General features: G+C 39.8%; 2 protein-coding genes across 3 annotated transcripts; one reads left to right on the top strand and one right to left on the bottom strand.

Annotated features, from left to right (window-relative positions):
• Nucleotides 1-705: 705 nt before the first annotated feature.
• LOC135473010 (transmembrane protein 272-like) lies at nucleotides 706-9,716 on the bottom strand. 2 transcript variants are annotated; one of them, XM_064752779.1, is made up of 7 exons: nucleotides 9,576-9,716; nucleotides 7,938-8,037; nucleotides 6,169-6,250; nucleotides 4,674-4,784; nucleotides 3,915-3,974; nucleotides 2,814-3,026; nucleotides 706-1,503 (listed from the first exon to the last, which is right to left on the bottom strand). In XM_064752779.1, the coding sequence occupies exons 2-7, from the start codon at nucleotides 7,986-7,988 to the stop codon at nucleotides 1,316-1,318; spliced, it is 705 nt and encodes a 234-aa protein (XP_064608849.1). In that variant the 5' UTR covers nucleotides 7,989-8,037; nucleotides 9,576-9,716; the 3' UTR covers nucleotides 706-1,315. The 2 variants fall into 2 exon arrangements, with proteins under 2 accessions (XP_064608849.1, XP_064608850.1); XM_064752780.1 differs by lacking the exon at nucleotides 9,576-9,716 and adding an exon at nucleotides 8,728-8,915.
• A 2,193-nt stretch (nucleotides 9,717-11,909) lies between these two features.
• Nucleotides 11,910-24,486, top strand: LOC135473413 (sodium/glucose cotransporter 4-like). Its single transcript, XM_064753262.1, has 6 exons — nucleotides 11,910-11,993; nucleotides 13,028-13,099; nucleotides 15,288-15,392; nucleotides 21,553-21,688; nucleotides 22,001-22,108; nucleotides 24,155-24,486. The coding sequence occupies exons 1-6, from the start codon at nucleotides 11,910-11,912 to the stop codon at nucleotides 24,484-24,486; spliced, it is 837 nt and encodes a 278-aa protein (XP_064609332.1).
• The last annotated feature ends 245 nt before the right edge of the window (nucleotides 24,487-24,731 follow it).

The raw sequence follows: 24,731 nt of genomic DNA, 5'->3' as shown, positions 1-24,731 counted from the left end.
ATTTAACAATTATATTGCCGCTTGTAATGTTTGAGGTTATTCAACTTAAACTAGCTTGGTTGCCTTCGAGGTGTCAAGCCATTCCATTCTCACTGCACCCAAAGAAACGTTTGGTTGTCCAACGGTGAAAGGTGTTTGCCGTTAAATCGCTATCAGACACAGGAAGTGCGGGTTAAAACCGTCCTTTGACACGGAACAGCCATATTCAGCCACTTTTAATTTTTGTGGCGGCCTCACAGATAATAATTGCATGGTAGATGACGCTAGGTCTTTCACTAATATAGTATCCATATCTGTACGTCACATGTGGGAAAGTTCGACAGTAAATTACCATATGTCGGCGGTTTAACCCGGCCACACTGGTTTCCTCCACACATGAAACTGACCGCCCTTAAGTAAAAGGAAAATTCCCGCGCATGCATGGCATTTAAAAACCATAAGATAAAATAAAATCTTGGACCTGGTATGTGGCCTTAAAATAGGTCAGATACGGGTCACACCGTCAATGCCACCCACAAAGCAGATAAATAACTTTTGATTTTTTTTAGTTTTACAAGAAAAAAAACGAAAAATTCTACATCAGGAGAAATGCCAACCGGAAAGTCTTCCACGTAATCCACCAGCCTTCTCCTATACGTTACAGTCTTTCGCCGATTTAACAGTCCTGTGCTAATGACGTATTAAAATTAACACCTCATGATTCTTTACAGTCGTACTGATTAAACATTTTTATTCACAATCACATGATCTTTCAGGCTTTCATAAACTTTCACATTTAGAGTATTTTACAGCGTCTAAGTGAATTAAACAGGATGTTAATGTAAATAAATGACAAAATATAATAGATATGTTTCTGAAGTGACTAACCCGGTCTCCAATTCATTGCAGACAAGGGATAAATAGTGTACCTCAAGATATAATCATAAAAAAACAGACGAGGCAAAATAAACAAAGCAAAGTTAACAAGTTTAATATCTTTTACAAATCTCCATTCAGACATTCAGAGAGAAGACCTGGAAATGCAGAAAACAACGCATTCTTCGCAGCACTTTAAAAGTCTTCACTGGCAATAAAAACAGTCCATTTTTCGATATATCTTAAGAGTAAAACTCTCTATGTCAAAGGCGACGGAACAAACACCTTGAAGAGAATTGTTGCACTTTTAATACAGCTGCACTTGCACAGCGCTTCAGGAAGCATACGAAGTTCCTCGTCGATATGACACTTATCAATGTTTTCAAAGTTCGCTAAAGCAGTTAGCATCGCTCCGTTCGCTGAAACCCTTTAGCATCGCTCCGTTCTCGGAAACCCTCCTTCAATCACCAAGACAACAGTACGTTATGACTGAGGCAATGATGCCACAACAACAGAGACAGGCAAACATGATGTAGATGGCGCTGGTGATCCAGAAAGAGAAGAGATAGAGCTCCCGATTGCAGTAGTTGGCAGCGGCCTTGTCTGTCCACTGGTACATGCCGTATGTACGGTAGATCCACACGTTGCCTTCAAAATCACACAAACACAAATCACAGTTGCATAATTTGCATAGCAAAGATGTTCCAATCATACCATTTTAAATTAGAAAGAGCACTGTTAGATTCCTTTGAAATCAATATCCATACTGACGTCACAAGCCTTCCCCCTTCAATCTCAATACAATATTTCTGTGACCATACATTGATATTAATAAATTTCAAATGCATTCCATTCATCAGTAAATACTGAAATGGAAAAGAGACAATTAACGCTGTATATGCGTCCATAATGGCAAATATGAGTGTTCGACTGATTTTAATCTGCTAAATCGGGAACCTGACATTTTGGAGGAAAATTTGTCTTTCAGTCCATTAAGAATCGAAAACAATAGATTTGCGAGGTTTTGACATTTACATTGCGCTTTTTATGTGGTAGATACACTAGTGGCCCAAAATGCCCGGGTTGATGCCATACCAGCATGAGGTAAAATAAAAACTGAGATTATCTGAGAATGATAATATATTGGGTTTAATAACAAGGCTGTCTTACAACCAGCATAAAAAGCGTGGTAATTATTTCAAAGAGCAAAATGTAATAATGTCAATACATAGCTGTCAGAGGCATGTGCCTTCTGTTTTGTATAGGCGGTGTCATGCATGACAGTACAACGTCAGCCCTATATATATGCTAAACAGTGACATTTGGCTGTCACGAGAACACAACAACAAAGGCCACGTGACACCCCTACGATCTATTTGTGAATCCGGCTCCAAGATCCGGCTCAGCCGATAATTAGGTTCTTTAAATAAACTAAGAAGTAAACGTCTCTTTCACTTTCGACTTCTATTTTCGTCTTTTAACTTCAAGATGGGCACTACTACAAAAACACACTATGCTATAGTAATTGAGGGCTTTTCGTTGGTTCAGATGGTTAACGTAGTTTTGCTTTGACTGACAGGGCCTTGTTCAGAAGATCGTGGGTTCGAATCCAGCTCCCGCTGGTTCGTCAACGGCATTAAATCAGGAGGTTTATGAGGTGTATGACTATCCACCCCAAAACCTGACGCCGTCATACAAGTCAAAAATTCTTGAGTACATGGAACAAAGAAATAAAAAAATATGATAACTTAAGCTTCAGACTTTGGGTTTAGCTTCTGCTATGTCTGTAGCTAGACTGTATTTGAGACGATTGTGTGAAATCATGGTGTAACCATGTATATTTGAAAGATTGCGAAGACTGTCGGGAATCGAGAATCATCACAATCCATGTAACTATTTAAGAGGACTCACCCTCTATACCCTCATTAGATTCCCTACAACAAAGTCTACTAGCTCACCCGCTATAAACCATCCGAGGATGAAGCACGTGATGAGGACTTCAAACGGCCTCATCCTGTCTTGTGCCTCGTCGTCGTACTCGCCGCTACTCGGCTGTTTCCTGTACCTCAGGACAATGTTGACGATGATTTGAAAGAGCGAGAAGGACCCCATGACAATGAGATAGATGGGGATGTAAGGCTCAACGCTACACTGATGGAAGTACAATGCTCCTGAAAGGGAAGATGAATAAAGCTGGTCTAAAGCTAGTTTGGGATACATGTACCTGCTGTGCTGTCTCTCCATATTTCTAAATTACGATTAAAGATTACGGTCATCAGATCATGGCGAGTTCATCATTCATGAACAAAACAATGAATGGGCTGAATTTTTTTTTGTGACATAAATAATCCTAGAAAAAAGAATGGGAGCCTAAACGTGGCTTTGGAATCCAATTTTGGTTAGTATCACGGCATCAATGCTGCCGGTATTTTTGTAAACGGCTACTGCTGATCAGTGTGCATTGGAAAAGTACAAGTTTTTGGACATGCGTGGTTGGTCTTATCTTAACGGAATTCGACCCAGCATAATTATTAACCCGGTGAAAAAAAATATACCCTCAGAAAGCAAATGTGGAATTCCAGTATACTAAGTTTGCAAGATTCGACACCACAGAACCATCCATATTTTAGGTAGTACTAATCCCACCAAGCACAGAGTGCCTCGCCATCCAACTACAGCATCTGTGTAGCATGAGTATTTCCTTTACTTCACTTTATCCGGATCAAAGTATCCCCCAGTGATGAGAAATCTTGGGAATTCGTTCGGGGAGGAAAAAAATGCATGTAACACATGCTATATTTCAAAATCACCGAAAATATTTAATAGCAATGATATAGTCGTAAAGGGAACAAATGGACACGTTTCCAATGTTTTACAACATATTATAATCAACTATTCCCTCAACCAGTCTCACTGGCACAACTATTCCTCCCCATGTATTGTATTCGTCACTTATCAATCTTCATATTTTTATAGCTGAACGCTATTTTAGTATTAATCTATCAGTACTATAGGCTGTATATATACTTGCCTACTATAATATTGTTTATTTCACTTACCCATAGTAATCATTGCAATCGGCAAGAGGAACATCAGAGTTACAATGAGTATGTAACCAACTGCAAGGGGTAGAAAATGAGGAGATATTCATTCATGTATTTGACTGTCGTTAATTTAACACCATAATAGAGTTATGACTTGTATACTATGGCGGTCACTTTTATTGGTGGAGGAAACGGGATTATTGGAGATAAACCCTCTACCTGTGGTAAATTACTGAAAAACTTCCCCACATTTGAAGTACAGATATATACGCCAAATTGTTGAGAAACAAGTGGCCGTTACACCGCCACACGAGCGTCGTTAACTGCTTGTTGTCACCAAGGCTAACATATACAGACAGCAAGGAGGAATCTACAAATTCCCTGTACAGAGCTGGATTTGAACCCATTTCACATGTGCTGTAAGCACTGGAACACCGCCCACTTCCAGTGAGCAAATACGAGTGAGCAACATGGAGTATAGTACACTATATTCATCACCGGGGAGCCGCTGACTAAGGATACATTCCGATCATGTATAGTAGCCCTGGTAAGATCATACCGGTGTATTTTAACGATCAAGTCTTTAGCATACTGTTCCATTGCTTTCAGGCGTAACAGCAGGTTCGTCTGCGGCCAAATCTTCCATCTGTTGTACTCCATTAGCCATCAGCGAGGTTCATTTTAAGGTACATCAGAACATTATATGTATCACAGATGTGCAATTTAAATTTGACTTTGCATTTTGTGTCTCTTAATGGCCTCTTCATAACCTACCTGTTCCACACAGGACAAGGACGATGAGTTTCCACAGAAACTGGAATGTGGACTGTGATTCAATTCGACTCTCTCGAAGCTTGTTCCGCAGAGACGCGTATGACGGCGGGGCTATAAGGGATGATTAAAAGAAGTATAGTTAGGTATGTGAAGCAACGATAACTTACGCGGTGGCGAAACGGACCGACATGTTTTAACACATAAAAGTTACTTCACGTGAACATTATTAACGCCTTTAATGCAGCTTGAAGTGGCTTGAATCCCTATAAAGTTTAGAATGTTTTGCTTTTAGTTTCCTGAAATATTAACACATACAGTATGTGATGGATGATGTTATGTTTATGGAAAAAATTCTTTCGAATACAACTAAAGACGTGCAGCATAGAGAATAAAAAGATAGCAGCTAGGACAGTGTGATATCAGGCAAATGGTCGCACGTCACAGGTGAAATACGGGCTCTTGTCAATTAACCTCAGTTAGGGTTTATCCTGTTCATGTAAATCCTTATACAGTAGCAAAGCACTATTTTCACTTTCAAGGAAAGTGAAAGTGGATAATTTTATGAAATCCTGCTTTGTAGCAGTTGCTTGGGGGTAAACAATACCTGGTGTTACACTTAGCCCGTTAGCCTTTCATACCACTAGAAGGCCCTAATACCTTATATAGTTACTACCAGTAGGTCGCTGGCTGAAACAAGATATTAATCTTTCTTGTGAATTTCAGAGAGTGACGTAATTAGCTCGGTATAATGCAGTGAATGTTACAGCCTCAGCACCCCTACCTCCGGGAACATTTTGTCGCATTGTACGAATTATCATCATTGCAATGTCAGACACCAATGATTGGAACATATGATGAACATTCTGTGAAAATGGTTTATACGTGAGCTGTCATGACCCACCAATGCCAAGCACGCACAGAGATGGTTATATATATGATGAATCATGAAAACTGCAGTCAGATAATTGGAAATCCAGGTGGCAGTCTCTTGTGACCTGTCATTCTGTTGAATCATATCACTAACCTGGAGAGCGTTTCGGATCGTTCTGTTGACAATTAGCCGACCGTTATCTTGGGATATTGATCATACGTGTGTGAAGATTTTTCTTGGAGACTGGTTATATCCCAGTGAAAGTTATAAATCCAGCAAAACTGGTTATACGTGTGTGACCTTTATCTTGAGGTATTGTTTATATCATGCAATATATATATATACTAGTGTGATTGTTACTGATATTGGTTATATCAATGTGACGGTTGTTTTGGGACACTCGTTATACCAGCGTGACCGTTATATTGGTTATGCCAGGGTGCCCGTTGTATTGGTTATGTCAGTCTGACCGTTATCCTGGGATACTGGTTATACCATTGTGACCCTTATATGTTTTACAACATGACCGTTATATTGGTTATACCAGCGTGACCAGTATACTGGTTATACCAGCGTGGCCAGTATATTGGTTATGCCAATGTGACATCAGAGTGGACCTCTCACCTTTGTCCTCGGCGGCGTAGGCTGGGGGGACATTGTCCGCGGTTCCATACACACTCCCTGGTTTCTCTGACACCACGGACGACTGCATGCCATGGAAACATTTAATATTAAACATTAAACGACATGTGAGATTATTACAAAAATCAGCTTTCATATATTGAGAAAAATCCAATCGATACAAAGTTTTCCCTATGCGCAATTAGCGTAATAGCTTTTCAAGGTTGAACGAAACATAGTTATTACAGCCAGAATTCTGAAACATTAACAAACGCTGGCAAATAATACTTAGACTTTGACATTTATTGTGAATTAGTACAACGTTTCACACATAATGTATATTCGCTATCATATGAAATGATGATCTGAATAGATATCGCTTTTAGAGACACTATCAAAGCAGACTCAGCCAGATAATGGATTTGCAATAAATGGGATCTCTACCAACACTGCCAACTCTTAGTTCACAAAACTAGCTAATACACTGCCTCTAACCTCTGTAGTTTCGTTTTCTTTTCACCAGTACTAAAGAACAACACTGCGATACAAAAGGCAACGACATCCGGAGTAAAACTAGGGCAGCGACAACAGTGTATTTCTTGGTAAATGGGCATACGTAACCGGTGTCGTTAATTTACGTCAGTTGGGGTTTTCTAACTGTTCATGTAAAGGCTTAAAAAGCAGCGACTTGTACGGCCCCTAACACTGTGGCTTAAGCAGCATTAGGTAAAAATATTCAGTGACAATACACAACAGTTAAAAGGAATGGGATATAATATTTCTGCGTTAGTCGTAATAAATGTTCAGCAATATACATAGTCCGTGGGCCAGACATGATATTGGTAACACTTGAGGAGGCCATAACCTAGTTTAACATGTTTTCTGCAATGGTAGCTTCATTACACATTTAATAAAGTGAAAAATCACCTTATACGGCATTGCGCAAAATTACAAAAAGCAGGAGAAACGTAAATATACCGTGGACTCTCAGTTATTAATATCATACTACCAATTTAAAAGGGTGGTTTGTATTGTTTATGAAGCAAAGAAAATTTAGCAGTTCACATTTTGTCTATATTTCATGTACGTTATTGACTGAATATTCAGCTGACCTGTACACTTAAGTGTGTTGTCATTTTCTGGCTGCTGATGCAGTTCTTCTCGCCCCCTGTAGGCTCACCCTCTCCTACCCCAGAGAGGGTAAAAATGTTAACAAATGTCTTTGGTCAACAAATCTGCCATTATGTTTGAAAATATTACCTTGAAATAATTAAGGCAGTATTCCTCAAGGTAAACACTCAGTTCCTGAATTGATTGGGAGTTCAAATAGCGCTGTTATTGTGTGACTGTTGGCAATATATGAGCTAGTTAGCACACTGAACAGTAAGCATGTTTATTAAAGGGGGCATAACCCATATAAAGTTACCCATCTGCTAGGGCTATTGTATGAAAACATGAACTAAAGACATGTAGCAACTCTAAAAAAATCAACGAGATTTGACCACGCTAGGTGTTATCAAGATGTGACATTTTGTACCCTGGCCCATGGATTAAAATGTATAACTCCCAAAAGTCGAGTCTCCAGTAGCTCAGGACTTTGCGTTAATAGCAGCACCGGACATTAACCTACAAACAATATACAATCTCAAAGGACAGAGATAAGGGTATATGCAGTAAGTCCGGATGGAACTATATAGCTAAGTATATACATAAGTAACTGTACATGAATGAAGTTACGCGGGTTTCTTCAGTGTAGAATAATATATACTCACAGGAGAATACTCCTCCTCTACCAGCGGTTTGCAGTGTCCGTGGTTAGACATTTGCACAGTCCTCAGTTACTCTATACGGATCTACTGTCTCTTATACGACCTACAAGTCACATGAAAATTTGGAATCAGCTACAAAAGCGGACAATCCCACAGTGCCTGCTGCCAGCACGTGATGATGAACAACCCCCACATAAAGCAGTGGGGCTTTCCAGATGACTAGTGGTGCTAGAATGACGCCACTGAATCCATTAAATATACGTGTTTGTATTTGTACCACTTGTCTAACCGTAAGCACGATGCCTGGAGGAGATATAATACGATGGTCTATTTTATTTGTGTATACGCGCACTCTATACACACTGTGTACGCCTAGCTAGTGAAGACTAATAAGGATGTTACAACTGAAAGAGAAAATATTCATTGATTCTGTACCAGTGTTGTTTCATTTTCGTTCGATTGAATATGGCCAAAAAAAGCTAGCTGTTAAACCCGTTCTACTATATGTAACATAAAAATAGGGCTATATACATGCATTCAAGCTATACCAGCGTGGCCTAATAGTTAGCGTTCCAGCGCTGTGCAATAACCCAACAGCCTCCCACCAAAGCGGTACTGTGATTTCTAGAACAGCTTACTTCCTCTCCGGTCGTATGTGGGAAGGTCTTCCAGCATCCTGCGGATGGTCGTGAGTTTCCCCAGGACACTGTCCCGCTTCGTCCCACCATAATGCTGAGTGAGGCGTAAAACATCAATCAAATAAATAAATATAAATATTGTAATTTTCCCTTACCCGATCATATGTAATATGATGCTGCGACATCCAAGTGCTTCTACCGGCTGTATGCGTGTGAATTGATATACCCAGCAGGCTCGTATATGCACAACATACAGATGTAGCGACGGCAAAGAAAAATCCCCCACTGACCTGACAAAACCCTCTAATGGCTTCTTCTGTTCCTTACACTAACACAAAATTAGCTATGTTGTCGATAAGCCTACATTTTGGATAGATTCCTGGCCTGAATAGAGAGAACAGCTGTGATACCCGCCAGCTGAGCTAGTTAGTGCAGGTCATAAAGGTATGACCTAATTTACCGATCCGAATCTGCCGGCCCACTTGTAAACTCTATTTGCATCACCCCGCCAATATGTCACTCAAACATATGGTTGATATACATATACGCATGACCTTGTTTACCTTTACTAAATTTCCTTATCTATAAAATAATTCACACCATATACACTTTATTGCGTAGCCGATGTGTAGAGAGAGATAAATGCATGTACACGGAACTTTTTTACGCTGTTACAGGCCAGCATGCCAGCAGCATTAGTTATACAGCTTGACTGTAAAGGCTCGATCAAGTGGTAATGTATGCCTGCAGTCCTTATATCCAAGTAGCAGAAAACTACAAGGTCGTATAATGTGCTCACTCGTGTTTACCACCGCAGTCTCTTACCCCATGCAGAATAATCCAACCTCCGATCTCCACACCAGGTCAGCTGTAAATGAAGGCCTGTTGCATACATATAAGAAATGCCTGACAGGGGCCTATGTACGGATAGTTGCTAACACTGATATAGCTCATTTACAGGACACTTAATGGCTACAGAGTATACATAAAGAAATATACATACCTTATATTATCCATGTCTGACACGAGTCATCCATCAATACGCGTGAAATTCTTAACGGAGATTGAGAGAGAAATGTAATACACGGGCGAACCCCAGCCCACCTGTCCAGGCCAGGCGTGGGAGTGCTCGGTGTAGAGCCTCACCAAATCTAAAATCAATGTTGCATCATAGCTGGGTCCCCATACTTGAGTTGTTTGCCTGCATGTATCAGGTGTTGAATTGAAGGGGGGATAACTTCTGACATGGAAGAATGTAAGACATATAACTGTTATACGCGAATCGACAATGTAGACCTTCTACCGTGTTAAGTATGTGGAGAAAAATGCTGATGTGACAAGTCAAAAAAGCATATGGTAAATCTTTCATGTTTTTATTCAAACTGTTACTGAAAATTCTTAAATCGCATTCCCTAGCGTCACTAAACCCGTAGAATGTAATATATTTATTTGTTTATTATTTATTTGTATGACTGTTGTTTAACGCCATACTCAAGAATCTTTCCATTCTACGATGGCTCTGAGTTTATAGGTGTAGGAAACTGGAATAAACCAAATGAATCTTAACATCAAGTCTAACATTCATATACATGTGCGATAGTCAATAATCGCAAAACCCATTTCCAAGAAGCATTACCTAAGGCATTGTTAAGGTATGTGTAACGAAAAAAATACACTAATAGTAAAAACACCGGTAACATGTATAACAGATAAGCAGTACCAGTCTTCAATGATGCATGAGAAATCTCCGTGGCCGAGGTTGTTAGCACACCAGCTCGGCGCAATGGCCCAGGAGCCTCTCAACAATGCGGAAGCTGTGAATTTTAAGTCCTGCTCATGCTGGGTCCCCCCACCCAACATGCTGTTGTTGTAAACATTAGCATCCTAGCCCCGGGTTAAGCAGGATTAGATACAGTTATGATGTAGGTTCGAAAAGCAGTCATTTTTATTATCTCTAGCGTATACACACACACACACACACACACACACACACACACACACACACATACACACACACAGTGGATGTTCCTTTTGTATTACTGTTGTTAACATGTAAACGATTAACAAAAGATATTCCACAAAAAACACAAACTGTAATTTAATGACCGCGTTTCAATCTGGCCACTACTGTCATCCTCTGACAAATGATACAATACCAAAAAGTCCAAAATTTGCGATATTTTGGCCAAACGTCATCATTTCATGCAACCCTTCCTGTACCAAAATAACAAATCGTTGTTATATTGTTCCTGGGATATGTGTCATGCAGGGCAAGGAAAAAGTATGCTTGGTACCGGTATCTTTGGGAACTTTTAGAAACCTTTAAGGTAGGCCATGGTCGTAACGTCTCTGCAAATGATTTTTTTTTTTTTTTTTTTTTTGCTCTTACAAACACCCGCGGTATTTAGATGACTCAAAGTTTAGGGTCACATCTATTTTGATCACAGCTAGAGGAAGGCTTGGCTTTTCCCTTAACCTGAAAGCAACTGGACATCTCTTACCCAAACCTGCTTTTTTCTGGCAAGATCACACCGCGCATAAAGCACTGTCAATTGCTTATTGCCATCAAGGTCCTGTGGAGAATGAAAGCCGGGCATTTCGAAACTTCCATGTCCGAGTCTAAAAATAACCTTAGAGAATGATTTGTGTTGCAGAGTAGCTACAGCCTGTTTCGAAGGCACAAAGTAAATAAATATATTCAATGTCTCATACCACAGACAGTCTACCGATTTCCGTGAACAAAATTCTGTCGTACCATTATATTCAGAACGGAAGCATAGTAGAAGATTACTCAGAGAAAGAATGTATACGCTTCCTGAAATTCTTGGTTTTTCTGTGGAGTTCTATAATGCCTGTCTCTATACCGAACGCATCCTCGATCCAAACAGCAACCCATTCCATCGACGTCAGGATGGCTTTTGCCAGGCGGAATGGTTGCCTTAGAAATTTGCATTGAAGGGCCACTAACTGTGACAAGGGTCATTTTAAATACAGTGAAGCGATGTCTGTATTAACCACACCGTATTGATCTTGTCCTGTTGACGAGAAAGAAGACAAGGCGCGCGTGTTCTGCAGTTGAACACGCCACCCCTGTGGAACTCTTATCCCCGCAACCATCAGGGCAAACATGCCCCTTTATTGCCTCCTGTAAATCGTTCTTGACCAAACACTACCTCGTCAGATAACGTGTGTATCCGCGAAACGCGAAGACGCTGATGTTTCTCCGGAGGGCCCTTGTCACGTAATGCGTGTCGATTAAATTTAATCGACTTTGAGAAGCGTAGTCCACATTTCTGTATGTGTATGAATCTGCTGTATGTGTGCAACACACCCAAAGATGTCCGATCACGCGGAACTGGAATGGACGGATTACCTGACCCTTGCCATTTATCTAGTGATTGTTCTGATTGTGGGACTATGGGTAAGTTCATTCGACATGTCGGACACAACCAGAGTGGACAATAAGGGTGTGATAGCTACTTAATGTATGACTGGTCATAAGTGGAATGTATAGCTCAGTGACGCATCTTATAACCACAGCACACATGAGATGAGAATTTAATACCGGTGCTGAAAAGGGAACCTGTAGACTTTTAGTTCGTGGGGTACAGATCAATAATTTGTTTATTTGATTGTTTATTAAATCCACACATGAGATTTATTTATTTGTTTAATTGTTATACATCATGCTCAATATATTTCTATTTTTACGATGGCGGTCAGTTTTATTGGTGGAGAAAACCGGATATAAATAAAATTACAGCAAACATTGATATCAAAAAATGGATCACTTCACAGTAGCCTAAGTTATAAATTGTGTATACTGAAACTTTCTTTCGTGTACAACTTTAATTCTTCGGCGTCAGTTCTTTTCACTGAGGGTAGGAGTATGGATATATATGGTTGTTTGTAAAGGTAATTTAAGTTCAAAGGCAATATTTAAAGGAAAAGATATACATCGCAACCGGTTAACGCTCTAGTTATTAGGACAAATGTTGAATGAAGTGCGCTGTTCACAAAATCAGAACACAGCTGTTGTGAAACAAAGTTCAACGACGGTTAAATCTTTAACCTGAAAATGTAGTACCACTGCTAAAAAATAATGATGTACTTGACACTAATTAAATTGTAAGAAACTACTGTCGTTGTATATGTCATTTGTTAATACTAATGTAAGAACTTATGCAAGAAATGTTAATATATGCCTGATTGAAAAGTTATAAACTGTAACAGTTGGTCAGTAGCTTGCAAAGGGTCACTTTTGTCCCCTCATGTCTGAATAACAAGTATGTAAATAAAGAATGCAATATGGAGTAGATACAAAAACAGAATTTTTTATCAAAGATTCTGTATAATGTGCCTTTTACATCAATTAATCTGATACCTAAATTCTAAAGTCTGTAGGCTAGTTGAAAGTGGGTGTGATTTTTCTCATCGTTATCCACCTTTTTGCAGGCTACCCTCCGACCAGACCGTGGTACAACAACGGACTACTTTCTGGCAAGTCGTCACATGACATGGTTTCCGGTAGGTGAAAGTTTTATTATTTTCTTCGAATCATATATAACCTCTTTTTTTAAATCTTACGAATAAAAAAACGAATTAATGAAACACAGGAAATATTAAAGCGTGGCGAACTTAGTTACATTAAATACATATATCTCAAAGCCGTTGTCTGTGCGTCTGAAACATGTTTGTTTCAAAGCGTCTTTCAACCAGACTCTTGGAGAAAATCACTAAACTTTGAGTCCATTTGGTGTAATTAGGTTTCTGGTGAGCCCCCGGTTGTTTCTTTTGATAAGAATGGGCACAGAAGAAATGGTACGAGGTAAAGAGTGTCGAATCTATGCATGTGTCAACAGAACAATATCTGCACAGTGCACACTTCTGTTCTACAAATACAGCACCCTGTCCTTAACTAGCTGGTGATTGTTTGCACAGATCGACCCGTGACAAGTGCTATTTTATGTTGGTACAAGAAAAGCTACATTGTTTACACCTGCGATCGATTCTGAATCAGCTTTGATCTAGCATCGACCAGAACTTACTACTTTTTGTTTAAATGAATTAAGCTCTAGCAACGGCCAGAATTTGGCACTTTTCATCTGACCGAATCTCTGGCATCTGCCACTTTTCATCTTGCTGAAGCTGCAGTACACGCCATGGTTTGACACGTTTCATCTGACAAAATCTTTCGCATCCGCCACTTTTCATCTGTAGTACCCGCCAAAATTTGGCACGTTTCATCTGACAGAAGCTCTAGTACCCGTCACAATTTGGCACTTTTCATCTGACAGAAGCTCCAATATCCGTCACAATTTGGCACTTTTCATCTGACAGAAGCTCTAGTACCCGCCACAATTTGGCACTTTTCATCTGACAGAAGCTCCAATATCCGTCACAATTTGGCACTTTTCATCTGACAGAAGCTCCAATATCCGTCACAATTTGGCACTTTTCATCTGACAGAAGCTCCAATATCCGTCACAATTTGGCACTTTTCATCTGACAGAAACTCCAATATCCGTCACAATTTGGCACTTTTCATCTGACAGAAGCTCCAATATCCGTCACAATTTGGCACTTTTCATCTGACAGAAACTCCAATATCCGCCACAATTTGGCACTTTTCCTCTGACAGAAGCTCCAATATCCGTCACAATTTGGCACTTTTCATCTAACAGACACTGCAGTATTCGCCACAATTTGCCACCTTTTAGACAGACAGACAGATATCATATTATTGGCGTTTCATTCACTGGAATGATTCACGGCAAATCAGTGCAATAGGAACAGCTCATAACAACAACACACAAACACAAATAGACACGCAGAAACATGCAGAGTGGAAATATGATTGCCACCATTTATGTTTATGTGACCGAAACGCTTGAATCTATCAGGGTTTTTTTTAGATTGAAGCTGTGGTAATAGCACACCTTGATGCATTTGTCAACTTTCTGACTAAAGCTCTACTATCTGCCGCCTCCCGTCTCTTCGAAAAGCTAGAATCTGTCAGCCTTTCTTATCTTTCATCCAAGTGATTAGGATTTGTCGCATTTCATCTGAATTAAGCTCTGTTATCCTCTATGATTTGTTACCTTTCATCTCAAATCATCTTCTTTGATTATTTTTTCATCAGGGTTTATCACCTTTCATCTAATTCAAACTCTATCGTCTATAAGGGTCTGTCATGTTTCATCTGCTTGACTCTTGCCCTATCCACCGTAATTTTCCACATTTTATCTCACGAGAGCGCCAGCACAAATCAGGGTTTGTAACCTTTCTCATCCAGATTCTAACTGCCATAAGGGTCTGTGTCAAATGTCATCTGAATGATGCTCTATCGATCACTCACTGTAATGTTCCACCATAGATCTCAATAAAGCTCTAGCGTCTATAAGCTTTTGTGGCGTGCAATTTGCTACCATGTAAACATTTACATGAACAGTTAGAATGAAAGCCTAAATGAGGTCAATGGACAAAAGGCGATATTTCGCCGGGTTAGTTCGTGACCATGTACCAGTTTTCACACTGTCCTCGATGCTCTAGTTTTTGCTCTGTGTGCTGTAGTCATTTATAGTGTAACATTTCGTCTCATTGAAGTTGTATCATTCTCTGTGATTTGCCGCCGTTTTAATGAACCTTCGTGTTCATTCATTCTTATTCCGTTGTGGCGTTAAGCCATAATCATTTACTCTTATTCTGCTGACAGATCGGAGCATCGCTGTACGCCAGTAACATCGGGGCGCACATGTTTGTAGGAATCCCGGCGTCTGGTGCAGAGTCTGGAATGGCCATCCTCATATACGAATGGCACGTGAGTTCTGACAAAAGCCGGTCGCTTGGTATCTTCATAGTTTAGTAACTGATAAATGAAAAGTCTTAGAATAGCTTTAATAGACACCATTGACAGATTTCAGCCAGCAACAAAATAGGAACAACTTGTAGGGATTGGTTAGAGCAAAGCATCTAAATTAGAACACTACCGCGAGTATATGTGTATGTATGTATGTATGTATGTATGTATGTATGTGTGTGTGTGTGTGTGTGTGTGCGTGTGTGTGTGCGTGTGCGTGTGTGTGTGTATGTATGTATGTATGTATGTATGTATGTATGTATGTATGTATGTATGTATGTATGTATGTATGTATGTATGTATGTATGTATGTATGTATGCTTGGGGTTTTATGTTGTACTTCAAAAATTTTCAATCATATGACGAAAGGAGTCATTAGGTGTATGTACATATATTGAGTCTTCCTGGGGCAGGGCGAGTTCATGCCGCTAAAGTGCTGCCGCCACTGAGGTATCATGCTGAAGACACCAGACGTGACACCTCACCCAGTCACAGTATACTGACACCGCCCCAACCACTTAAGTTTCCTTGCTTTAACCTCTCAGTGCTGAGCATCAAGCCGTTTACTTGTGAGTAAGTAAAACGATCCTCCGTCAGTGTGTCACGCGTACAATATAAAACCTTGCTATCAGTGTATATTTATTGGCAGCTACACTGTGTTTTGTATTTCATTTATGCTGTGCTGTTAAAAACACTTTAATTAAAAGATACATGGATAGGTATTATAAAATGAAGGTTATATGGTTTTTTAAGGAAAATGAAGAAAGATATGCCACAAAAAATTGACTTGAGGCATATATTGTATTAATAACAGTTATTTTATGCGTATACATATTTTCCGTCAGTAGTTGGAAATATTGGAAAATGACGTCATCGATGAATGTACTTGAAATGTGGGAGTAGCTTAGCGTCAGAGTTGTTTGACAGCTATCACCGTTGACGTCACCTCATTAAACTTAATTTCCTCACTGATCTCTATGGCTTTAGGAAAACTGTTAGTAGCTTAAAGCATTTTTACGCATTAGGAAGTTAGCTGAGAAACTTTTGTTACTTTTATATGAAAGGCTACATCATATACTCCGTATTAAGAAGAAACCTCAAGCATTTTATGTATCCTTTAATACTGGCATCGTTAACTGGCATCGTTAATCATGCTGTTGTAATTTGTGTTTTCAGGCTGTATACTTTCTCATACTGTTAGCGTGGGTCTGCGTTCCGGTTTACATCACAAGCGGTGTAAGTTTACTACCATTTTATGATTCTGTAGTTCGAAACCACTTCTGTTTATGACATTAACAAACCAAGAAACGGTTCCGAGCATTATTATGCACATAAAAATATATTGCAAGTAAATGCATTTTGGCCGGAGAAGTACGGTAAATGACGATAAAATGAAATATCATGATGAAATAAAATAGTTGTAGCGAGGTAAAACGAAAGATAATACGTCAAGCTGAGTGGATTTATTATGTTTTTTTTATTTATTTAAGTAACATGATTTAATTTTAAGGAAGAATTTATTTCAAGGTAAATCCAGCACTAACAAAGCCTACCAGTACAATTATGGTTGCCCTTTACCCCTTTCCTGGTGCTGAGTTGTGTATCACCGACGTATTCCGCATTTTGGTTTTTTTGGTAAGCTCTGTCTCGCTTCGTGGTTGCCATGTTCTTGTTTTCCCATAGTACTGCACATTTATTTATGTATTGCCACACACTGACTCATTCTATTCTTCTTTGACAGTCTTACACAGTGGCACAATACATCAGACGACGTTACGACAGTAAACGGTTACAAGTAACAATAGCTTGTCTATCTTTTGTCATCTATATAGCCAACAAGGTGTCGGTAAGGATAGACTATGTATTTGTCATTCCACTGAACTGCAAACTGTATCGTGTATTAATGAGAATCGATCATGTTTCAAGCATTCTTACATTCGCATCGCGGGCCCTGTGATATCGTACACAAGTACATGTGAAAAATGGCAAGAACTCCATAAAAAAATCGCTAATCAAATTTTCTGTATTTACAAACAAGGGTCAAACTTATTGCTTTTCAGTAAATATCAGACTCCCACTTGTATCTAAACTTGAGAAGTTTTGTGATCCACTTTATACATTTTAGGAATGTTATTACCGATTTTGAACGATAACACGCACATATACGAGGCTGATGTAAAATGTGATTATTTGGGCCATTCTGAAACGATAGCAAAAAAGACAGCACCTGGCTAAAACATATTGCATTCGAAAATAGGATCCTCAAGCCTTCTAAAAAGTATCGTACTTTATTATTTAAATGAGATTTCACCGAATAACATGTAGAACAAAATGACAATACTTCACACATGGCTGGTGTGAGTCGAGGCAGCTATGTTTAAAATTTTATCCAATCAAAAACGTTGCTATCAGATTATGTGGCCTTAGCTGTGACGTCAGGGTAGACTTTACCATTGACTCCATGAAGTGACATGATAACACAGAACTACTACATTAGGCGACATTTTGAGATCGTTTACAAGGATTTAGTTACGTGAAGGCGAGTGGCCATTTCAAGCTGTGTTGTGGGACAGATCTCTATCATTACGGACCACTAAAGACGTAAAATCAGTTGATCTACATGCCGTTTAATATTCAACAACGGTATCACAAATAATGTCAGAGAGTAGCATACCCGTCTCGGCCCATACCGCATTCATCTCGCCAATTACATTTTTTGTCGTTCGTTTTAGCGTTTAGTCAGCAGTTTCTAAATAACAAATATCAGAGTCAGTGCAAAATTCATGAGGGATGTCCAACGTTTATGGGAATGAGAAGACGACAACGCTTAAAATAAATTAAATTTTACGATATATTTTTTTTCCTCTGAATTTAAATTTTACTCCTTCGTCTTTCTGTCATACAAGGGATGCTTTTTTCTGTTTTCTTTTGTGAAATACAGTAGAAATATTAAAACACCCTGTTCAAGCCGAGGTGCTTTATTTGACGTCCGCGATATCTAGATCAGCACTGCTTTCATCTTAAAAGCCACCGCTACAGAACTGAAGCATGAAATCCAGCGACAGTCGAATGCCTAGATCAACCTAAATGTTACTTACATTTATTTCCATTTGTTTCAAAATTGAGCATGAATCTAGTTGTACAACAATCCTATTGTAGTTTTGTAAACATTTAACAGGAGTCAAAATCACCAGCACAACCCTTCCGGAGGCTACGACCTGAACAAGGAATTCTCCGGCTGTGCATCTGCAGCTAGGCTATTTAAACAGAGTCACTGGAGTTCCTTGTAAATGATATAGTAGGACTACTGTATCAGCAATTAAAGCAGTGGAAAAAATATTCTCTCGGTGTGTCAAATTTCCAAGAAAACTATATGTATCACTTTAACCTTCATCGCCGAAGTCCAGAACTTTATCTTCCATATATTACTTCTTTGAATAAAATACGGAAAATAACTTCGATGTTAGAGAGCTAGAGTAAACGTGACATCACCTTGCTCTTGATAATGGGGGCGTGCTGAAGTTGTGTCAAGACGAAGATTCACTAAACTTTTACTGGGTTGAAAAAAATCTTTAAAAATACTTAATGCCGGCTTAAGATACTTTGAATTGTAGTCATTCAGTGGACATAAACATTTAGTCAGGTGTTGTCTTTCACTTTAACTCAACCATTTAAAACTATAAATACATTTTTGCGATATAAGCGTGCTGAATTACTGTATTTCAACAGTGCTTCGTGCTACATCATATCTTACAGACGCAGGTTTATGCTGGCACAGTATTTTTGCGGTATACCCTGGGATGGAATATTTACATATCTACGGTAGCTATACTGGCCGTGACTACCATTAACACAATTACAGGTATGATTTTGATTCCATGAACTTCCAGCATGTTCCATAAAAATTTTCGTCGCTTTATGAACGTGTTTCTTGGAAAAGACGCGGTGAAATTATATCTTTAATGTAAATTTATTTATTGTGAGTCACAGTTTTGACAAAATTTTTCCTCACACACAGTTGGTCTCCCTGCCGTGATGTACACAGATACCTTACAGACAGGTGTTTTCTTGGCAGGAGCAACCACTTTATTGGTTAAAGGTGAGTCTTACATATTATCTGTGTGACTGCTCTGTGTAAGATTTTGATGAGTTTGACAGATCATCAATCAACCATCAATAATTCTATCTATTTATTTGAAGACTGGTCAGAGGACTGTTTTGGTGGTTTAATCCATTGAAACAAACATTCGTATCCCCTTCTGTAGCGTTCTTGGTAGCCACAAGGGGTCACCGGTACCCTCTCCTGTGGTGTTCTTGGTAGTCACGAGTGGTCAGCGGTACCCTCTCCTGTGGTGTTTTTGGTAGCCACGAGTGGTCACGGGTACCCTCTTCTGTAGTATTCTTGGTAGCCACGAGTGGCCAGCGGTACCCTCTCCTGTGGTGTTCTTGGTAGCCACGAGTGGTCAGCGGTACCCTCTCCTGTGGTGTTCTTGGTAGCCACGAGTGGTCAGCGGTACCCTCTCCTGTGGTGTTCTTGGTAGCCACGAGTGGTCAGCGGTACCCTCTCCCGTGGTGTTCTTGGTAGCCACGAGTGGTCACGGGTACCCTCTTCTGTGGTGTTCTTGGTAGCCACGAGTGGTCAGCGGTACCCTCTTCTGTGGTTTGAATAAAGTTTGCCGGAATCCATTTTACTTTCTACCAATATGATATATCTCACATGCGGAAGTGTTTTCCAGAAACTCGCCAATGGTCGGAGGTTTAAGCGGGGCTCTCGGCTTCCCACCATCCTTGATGCAGGCCACACAGAAATCATATAAGTGAAGAAAAGCAAAGTCAAGTTTAATGCTTCAAACAAATGTGTGTTAATGATCTGAAACAAGAATGCTTGGGGGCCTCCGTGGCTCAGTTGGTTAGCGCGCTAACGCAGCGTAATGATCCAGACCAAATGTATAGATACAGCGATAAGGTATTGCTAAAGTATTGCACATGAAGTTAAAAAACCGTACCTTTTTATTTTATTGATGACTGAGATATCGCTGCTCAGAGTAAGCTTGTAACCATATGAGTGTTGGGAATGAGTGACGCGACATCGTGTTTCCGCTTTCTTTAACTTGGCGTATCCCATGACTACCTGAGAATTTCAGATCAATTTATAGAGTTACGAAGCACGTCAGAACAGAATGGAAGGGGCCATTTAGGTAGTTCATTTTTTTAATAATTTTTTCATCGATTCGAATTGATTGGTTTTATTTCCGGTGAATTCAGCATCTAAATCTCTTGCTTTTTCCGGATATAAAAAGTTCATGAACATCTCTTGCATATCTTCATAAGCTGTGTTTATGTATTGATGGCATGCGCTCCTTCTTCGTGTTGCTGTGTGGTATGCATTATAAGATTATAGACTGTCATCAGCAATTTTCAAATTCTCATTTATCACTGTTTCATGACATCTGTCCTGAGTACGGACTACGTCCTTGTGCTGATTCGTACTTGTTCCACAAATGTCACTCAAATATTAAATACGTCTAAGGGCGGGATTAGCGATATTACATTTACCGCAACCTGTTCCTTTCGCACCAGCTATCCCCGGTTTAATGTTTCAGGTTTAAACAAAGTTGGTGGTTGGGAGAATATGCAGCGCAGATATTCACAGGCGGCTGCCAATTACACTCTCTCCGACCCGATGAGATTTGCGTGTGGCATGCCAAGAAAAGACGCCTTCCATTTGCTGCAGGAGCCCGGAAGTGACGACACGCCCTGGACTGGCGCATTTAGTGGCCTGACGTTTATGGGAATGTATTACTGGTGTTTTGATCAGGTATAGATGTTGAGAGGTTTGTGTGAAATTGGGCTATTCTGAAAAAAAAATAACCCCAGGAATAAACGCAACCCCACTTGATTCTCTTGTTCCGTGATTGCAAGTCACCCCTCTCATTACACTCACCACCCCACGTTATGCAGGTTTTGAACCATTCCCCATTGAAGTCATCTGGAGACTTTATACAAATATATAGTGTGCATACATAGAAGGAGACACGAATGCCATTTAATCAGATTTTCTGCTACCTGTATGAATTTGCCTAGTCTAGACGTATAGTTGCGATTTTGGGCGTTCCTACAGGTTGAGGTCCAGAGATGTTTGGCCGCTAAGACCATTACTCACGCTAAGGCAGGGGCTGTGTTTGCTGGATTCCTAAAGCTGGTCGGGGCATTTCTTTTCGTTATCCCCGGTATGATTGCCAGAGCCTTATTCCCTGGTAAGAGAAGGTTAATGTTTAACCTGTGTAACCACCAAAATTTATTTATTTATTTATCTGATTGGAATTTCACAAGGTAGTAAAGTATATTGTAGTTACACGACGCCCGCCGTCGTGTAACAATCAAGATAAAATTCGCTTTCAGTTACGTTCAGTATAACTCAAGTAAACATTATATATGGCATACAGTTGCTCATTCTTTGCCAAAGTCGATAATAGATCAGTTCATATCTCTTTAATATCGTTAGATTGCCCCTGATTGAACTAAAGTAGTCTCTGTTTAATTTAAATGATTAATGTTAATTATTTCAGAGAATGTGGCGTGCGCCGAACCGTCTAAGTGCGAAGAATTCTGTGACAACCCGACAGGTTGCTGGAACATGGCTTACCCTCTGCTTATGTCTCAGGTCTTGCCCGCAGGTATTGTACCTCTTCACTTTTCAACCCTCACGTCCCTCCACAACAATCGCTTCGTATCCGCCAGTCATATGAAATAAATAATTCGGACAACGCACCGAACGTGAGCTTTCATCTGTCGTGGAGGTCTGATCAAGAACCGATGGTTTTGTAGTTTCTATCTTGGACATCTAATCAAGAACCGATGGTTTTGTATTGTCTGTATTGGATATCTAATCAAGAACCGATGGGTTTGTATTGTCTGTCTTGGACATCTGCTCAGAAAGTTAAAGTTTGTATGGAATGTCCCTGAGGTCTATTTCTGAACCCATAGATTTGAATGACATGTCTTGGACCTTGTCTCTGCCTTGAACATCTGCTCATGAATGGAGCGGTTCAGGCCTTACACCAGTTCCACTTGGATTCTTTGGAAAGATGAAACTGATGTAGGAAATATAAGATTAAGATTAATTTGTATTGTCCACAATCCATGTCTTCCCTCAGGGTGAAAGGTCCTAGTTGTTAAAGTCCATGTTATCCAATTCTTTTCTGAAATCATATTTATTCTTGACTTTTGATGCACCTTTGAATAACCATGATCAGATCTACAATCTGTGATTTGCAAGTGTGTGCTGTGAGGCTAATGTAATCAAGATCCAGAGAACTTTTTTGTGTATTGCGTATATGTATATTTAAAATCTCAGATCTACAGTCTGTGACATGTAAGTGTTTGTTGTGAGGCGTGTGCTCTCAAGATGCAGACAACTTAATAGCTGTCAATATTTCCCTGTTCACCCAAAGGTAAAAGGCAACACTGTGAAATCCAGACCAGACAGAAATAAAGAAAGATATAGATACATTGTAGTCTGTTTTCATATTTTCGGTCATACAGCGCAAATGTAAACATGTAACACGACGAACAGGGATGTGGGTTGTACAGCCATCGATTGACACCTTCATCCGTGCGGTTTTGTTTACAGTTACAGTCATCAAACATCTAGGAGATATCGGAAACGTCTGTTGTATCGAAGAGCAACCCATTTATGGATCTTTGTTCTCATAATACACTCAAAGCCTTATGCATTATACGCTAACATATAACGCACGATGTTGCAGTCCCTATAACCCTTTGCGGTATGATATCTTTCTCAGTGGCGACTCAGGGCCAAATGGAACTGACTGTTGTTCTAAGGCATGACTGCTTTACAGCAAATTTGGTCACAAATAGTCAACGTAAAGGCAAAAATGAAAAATAGACAGAATTACCGTAGGCGAGAAAGCTTATTCCTAGATAGGCAATTTTCCTCGTCGTTGGTGAACCGTTGAATACCGTTATGTGAGAAAAGTAATCATTAAAATAAAGTCACTACACTTTCACCCTGGAATATTTTATCTCTTACTGTAAGAATGTATTCAAAGAATAAACCATCGCTTTTAATGAAATGTTACTGCGCATTTTTCTTTATCGTTGTCGTCAATCACAGTTTCAAACTGATAGATCTGTGTTACTGATTGCCTTTATACGGACTTGCTAGATCAAAGACACATCCTGTGTCACAATTTTGGAGACGAACTCCTAGATCTGTTGACATGATTCTCAACGAGCCTGCTAAATCCATCAGATAAAATAAAATCATTTAAGTAAATATGTGAGCCGAAATAAAAATAACGAAACAATCACAGGTACATTACAAATGACAACTCAACGGGGATATCTGAGTAAACACAATCGCTAGGACACGCAAAGTACGGGTTCAGTCCAGGTCTTATGAATTGTAAGTATTCTACTCTCAGTCTTGAGGGGTCTTGTGGGGTCTTGTGAGGCCTTGTAGATCTTGTGAGGCCTCGTGAGGTCTTGTTGTCAATAAGTGGTCGACCACGTTCAAGTTACACAGTCTAACATTGACTGAACGCCAATTGTCTCCGGTTTTCACAACCCGTAAAGTTGACGGCCATCGCATAAGTAAATTATTCTTGAATATAGCGTTAAACATCATTGAATTAAGTAAACTCTTCTCCAAACAGGAAAACAATAAGACAGCATATCTATACCTCTCTTTTTTTACAAAGGATTACAAGGTCTGATGCTGGCGGCCATTTTATCTGCCTTGATGAGCACGTTGACGTCTGTATTCAACAGCACCAGCGCGCTCTTCTCCGTCGACGTGTGGCTGGTGTTCCGTCCAAACGCTCACGAGCGTGAGGTGATGGTCGTCAGCCGAGCCTGTATCTTCGTCCTCATGCTGCTCAGCATCTCCTTGTTACCCGTGCACCAGCAGTCTCCAGGGGGGCAGCTCTGGGATATCGTCCAATCAGTGAGCGCGTACTGTTGCACGCCTGTCAGTGTCATCATGATTATGTCTATCCTGTCGAAGCAGACCACAGAGGCGGTATGGCAATAACGTACTGATATTTCGCCTTACTGTAGCACTTTAACTATCATACAAAACCGTTTTTGTCGGTGATAATCGCCATAAAAGCACAACGCCGATTTATCGGACAGGTGTATGTGTTATTTTTTCTTTCTTGTTAATATCTTCTTTAGTGATTTTTTAACATCTGTTTAGTTCTTTTCGTGTGTGTTCCATTTTTGGATTATCTACTTTGGGACTTATCCAACTACGAATTTTCCAGAAAAAAAAAAAAC

The sequence above is a fragment of the Liolophura sinensis genome, chromosome 8 (assembly GCF_032854445.1).
Source record: "Liolophura sinensis isolate JHLJ2023 chromosome 8, CUHK_Ljap_v2, whole genome shotgun sequence".
Classification (NCBI taxonomy): Eukaryota; Metazoa; Mollusca; class Polyplacophora; order Chitonida; family Chitonidae; genus Liolophura; species Liolophura sinensis.
Note: the sequence above shows the minus strand (reverse complement) of the source record. Positions and strands in the feature narration are given on the sequence as shown.

Bases quoted from the DNA above. Each gene is read 5' to 3' on its own strand.
- LOC135473010 (XM_064752779.1), bottom strand. From the start codon at position 7,988: ATGTCTAACCACGGACACTGCAAACCGCTGGTAGAGGAGGAGTATTCT. The intron at 4,785-6,168 runs GTGAGAGGTCCA...CATCCCTTATAG, and splicing joins CTACGCCGCCGAGGACAAAG to CCCCGCCGTCATACGCGTCT. The intron at 3,975-4,673 runs GTAGGTTATGAA...TACCCCTTGCAG, and splicing joins CCTTGTCCTGTGTGGAACAG to TTGGTTACATACTCATTGTA.
- LOC135473413 (XM_064753262.1), top strand. From the start codon at position 11,910: ATGTCCGATCACGCGGAACTGGAATGGACGGATTACCTGACCCTTGCC. The intron at 11,994-13,027 runs GTAAGTTCATTC...ACCTTTTTGCAG, and splicing joins TTCTGATTGTGGGACTATGG to GCTACCCTCCGACCAGACCG. The intron at 22,109-24,154 runs GTATTGTACCTC...TTTTTTACAAAG, and splicing joins GTCTCAGGTCTTGCCCGCAG to GATTACAAGGTCTGATGCTG.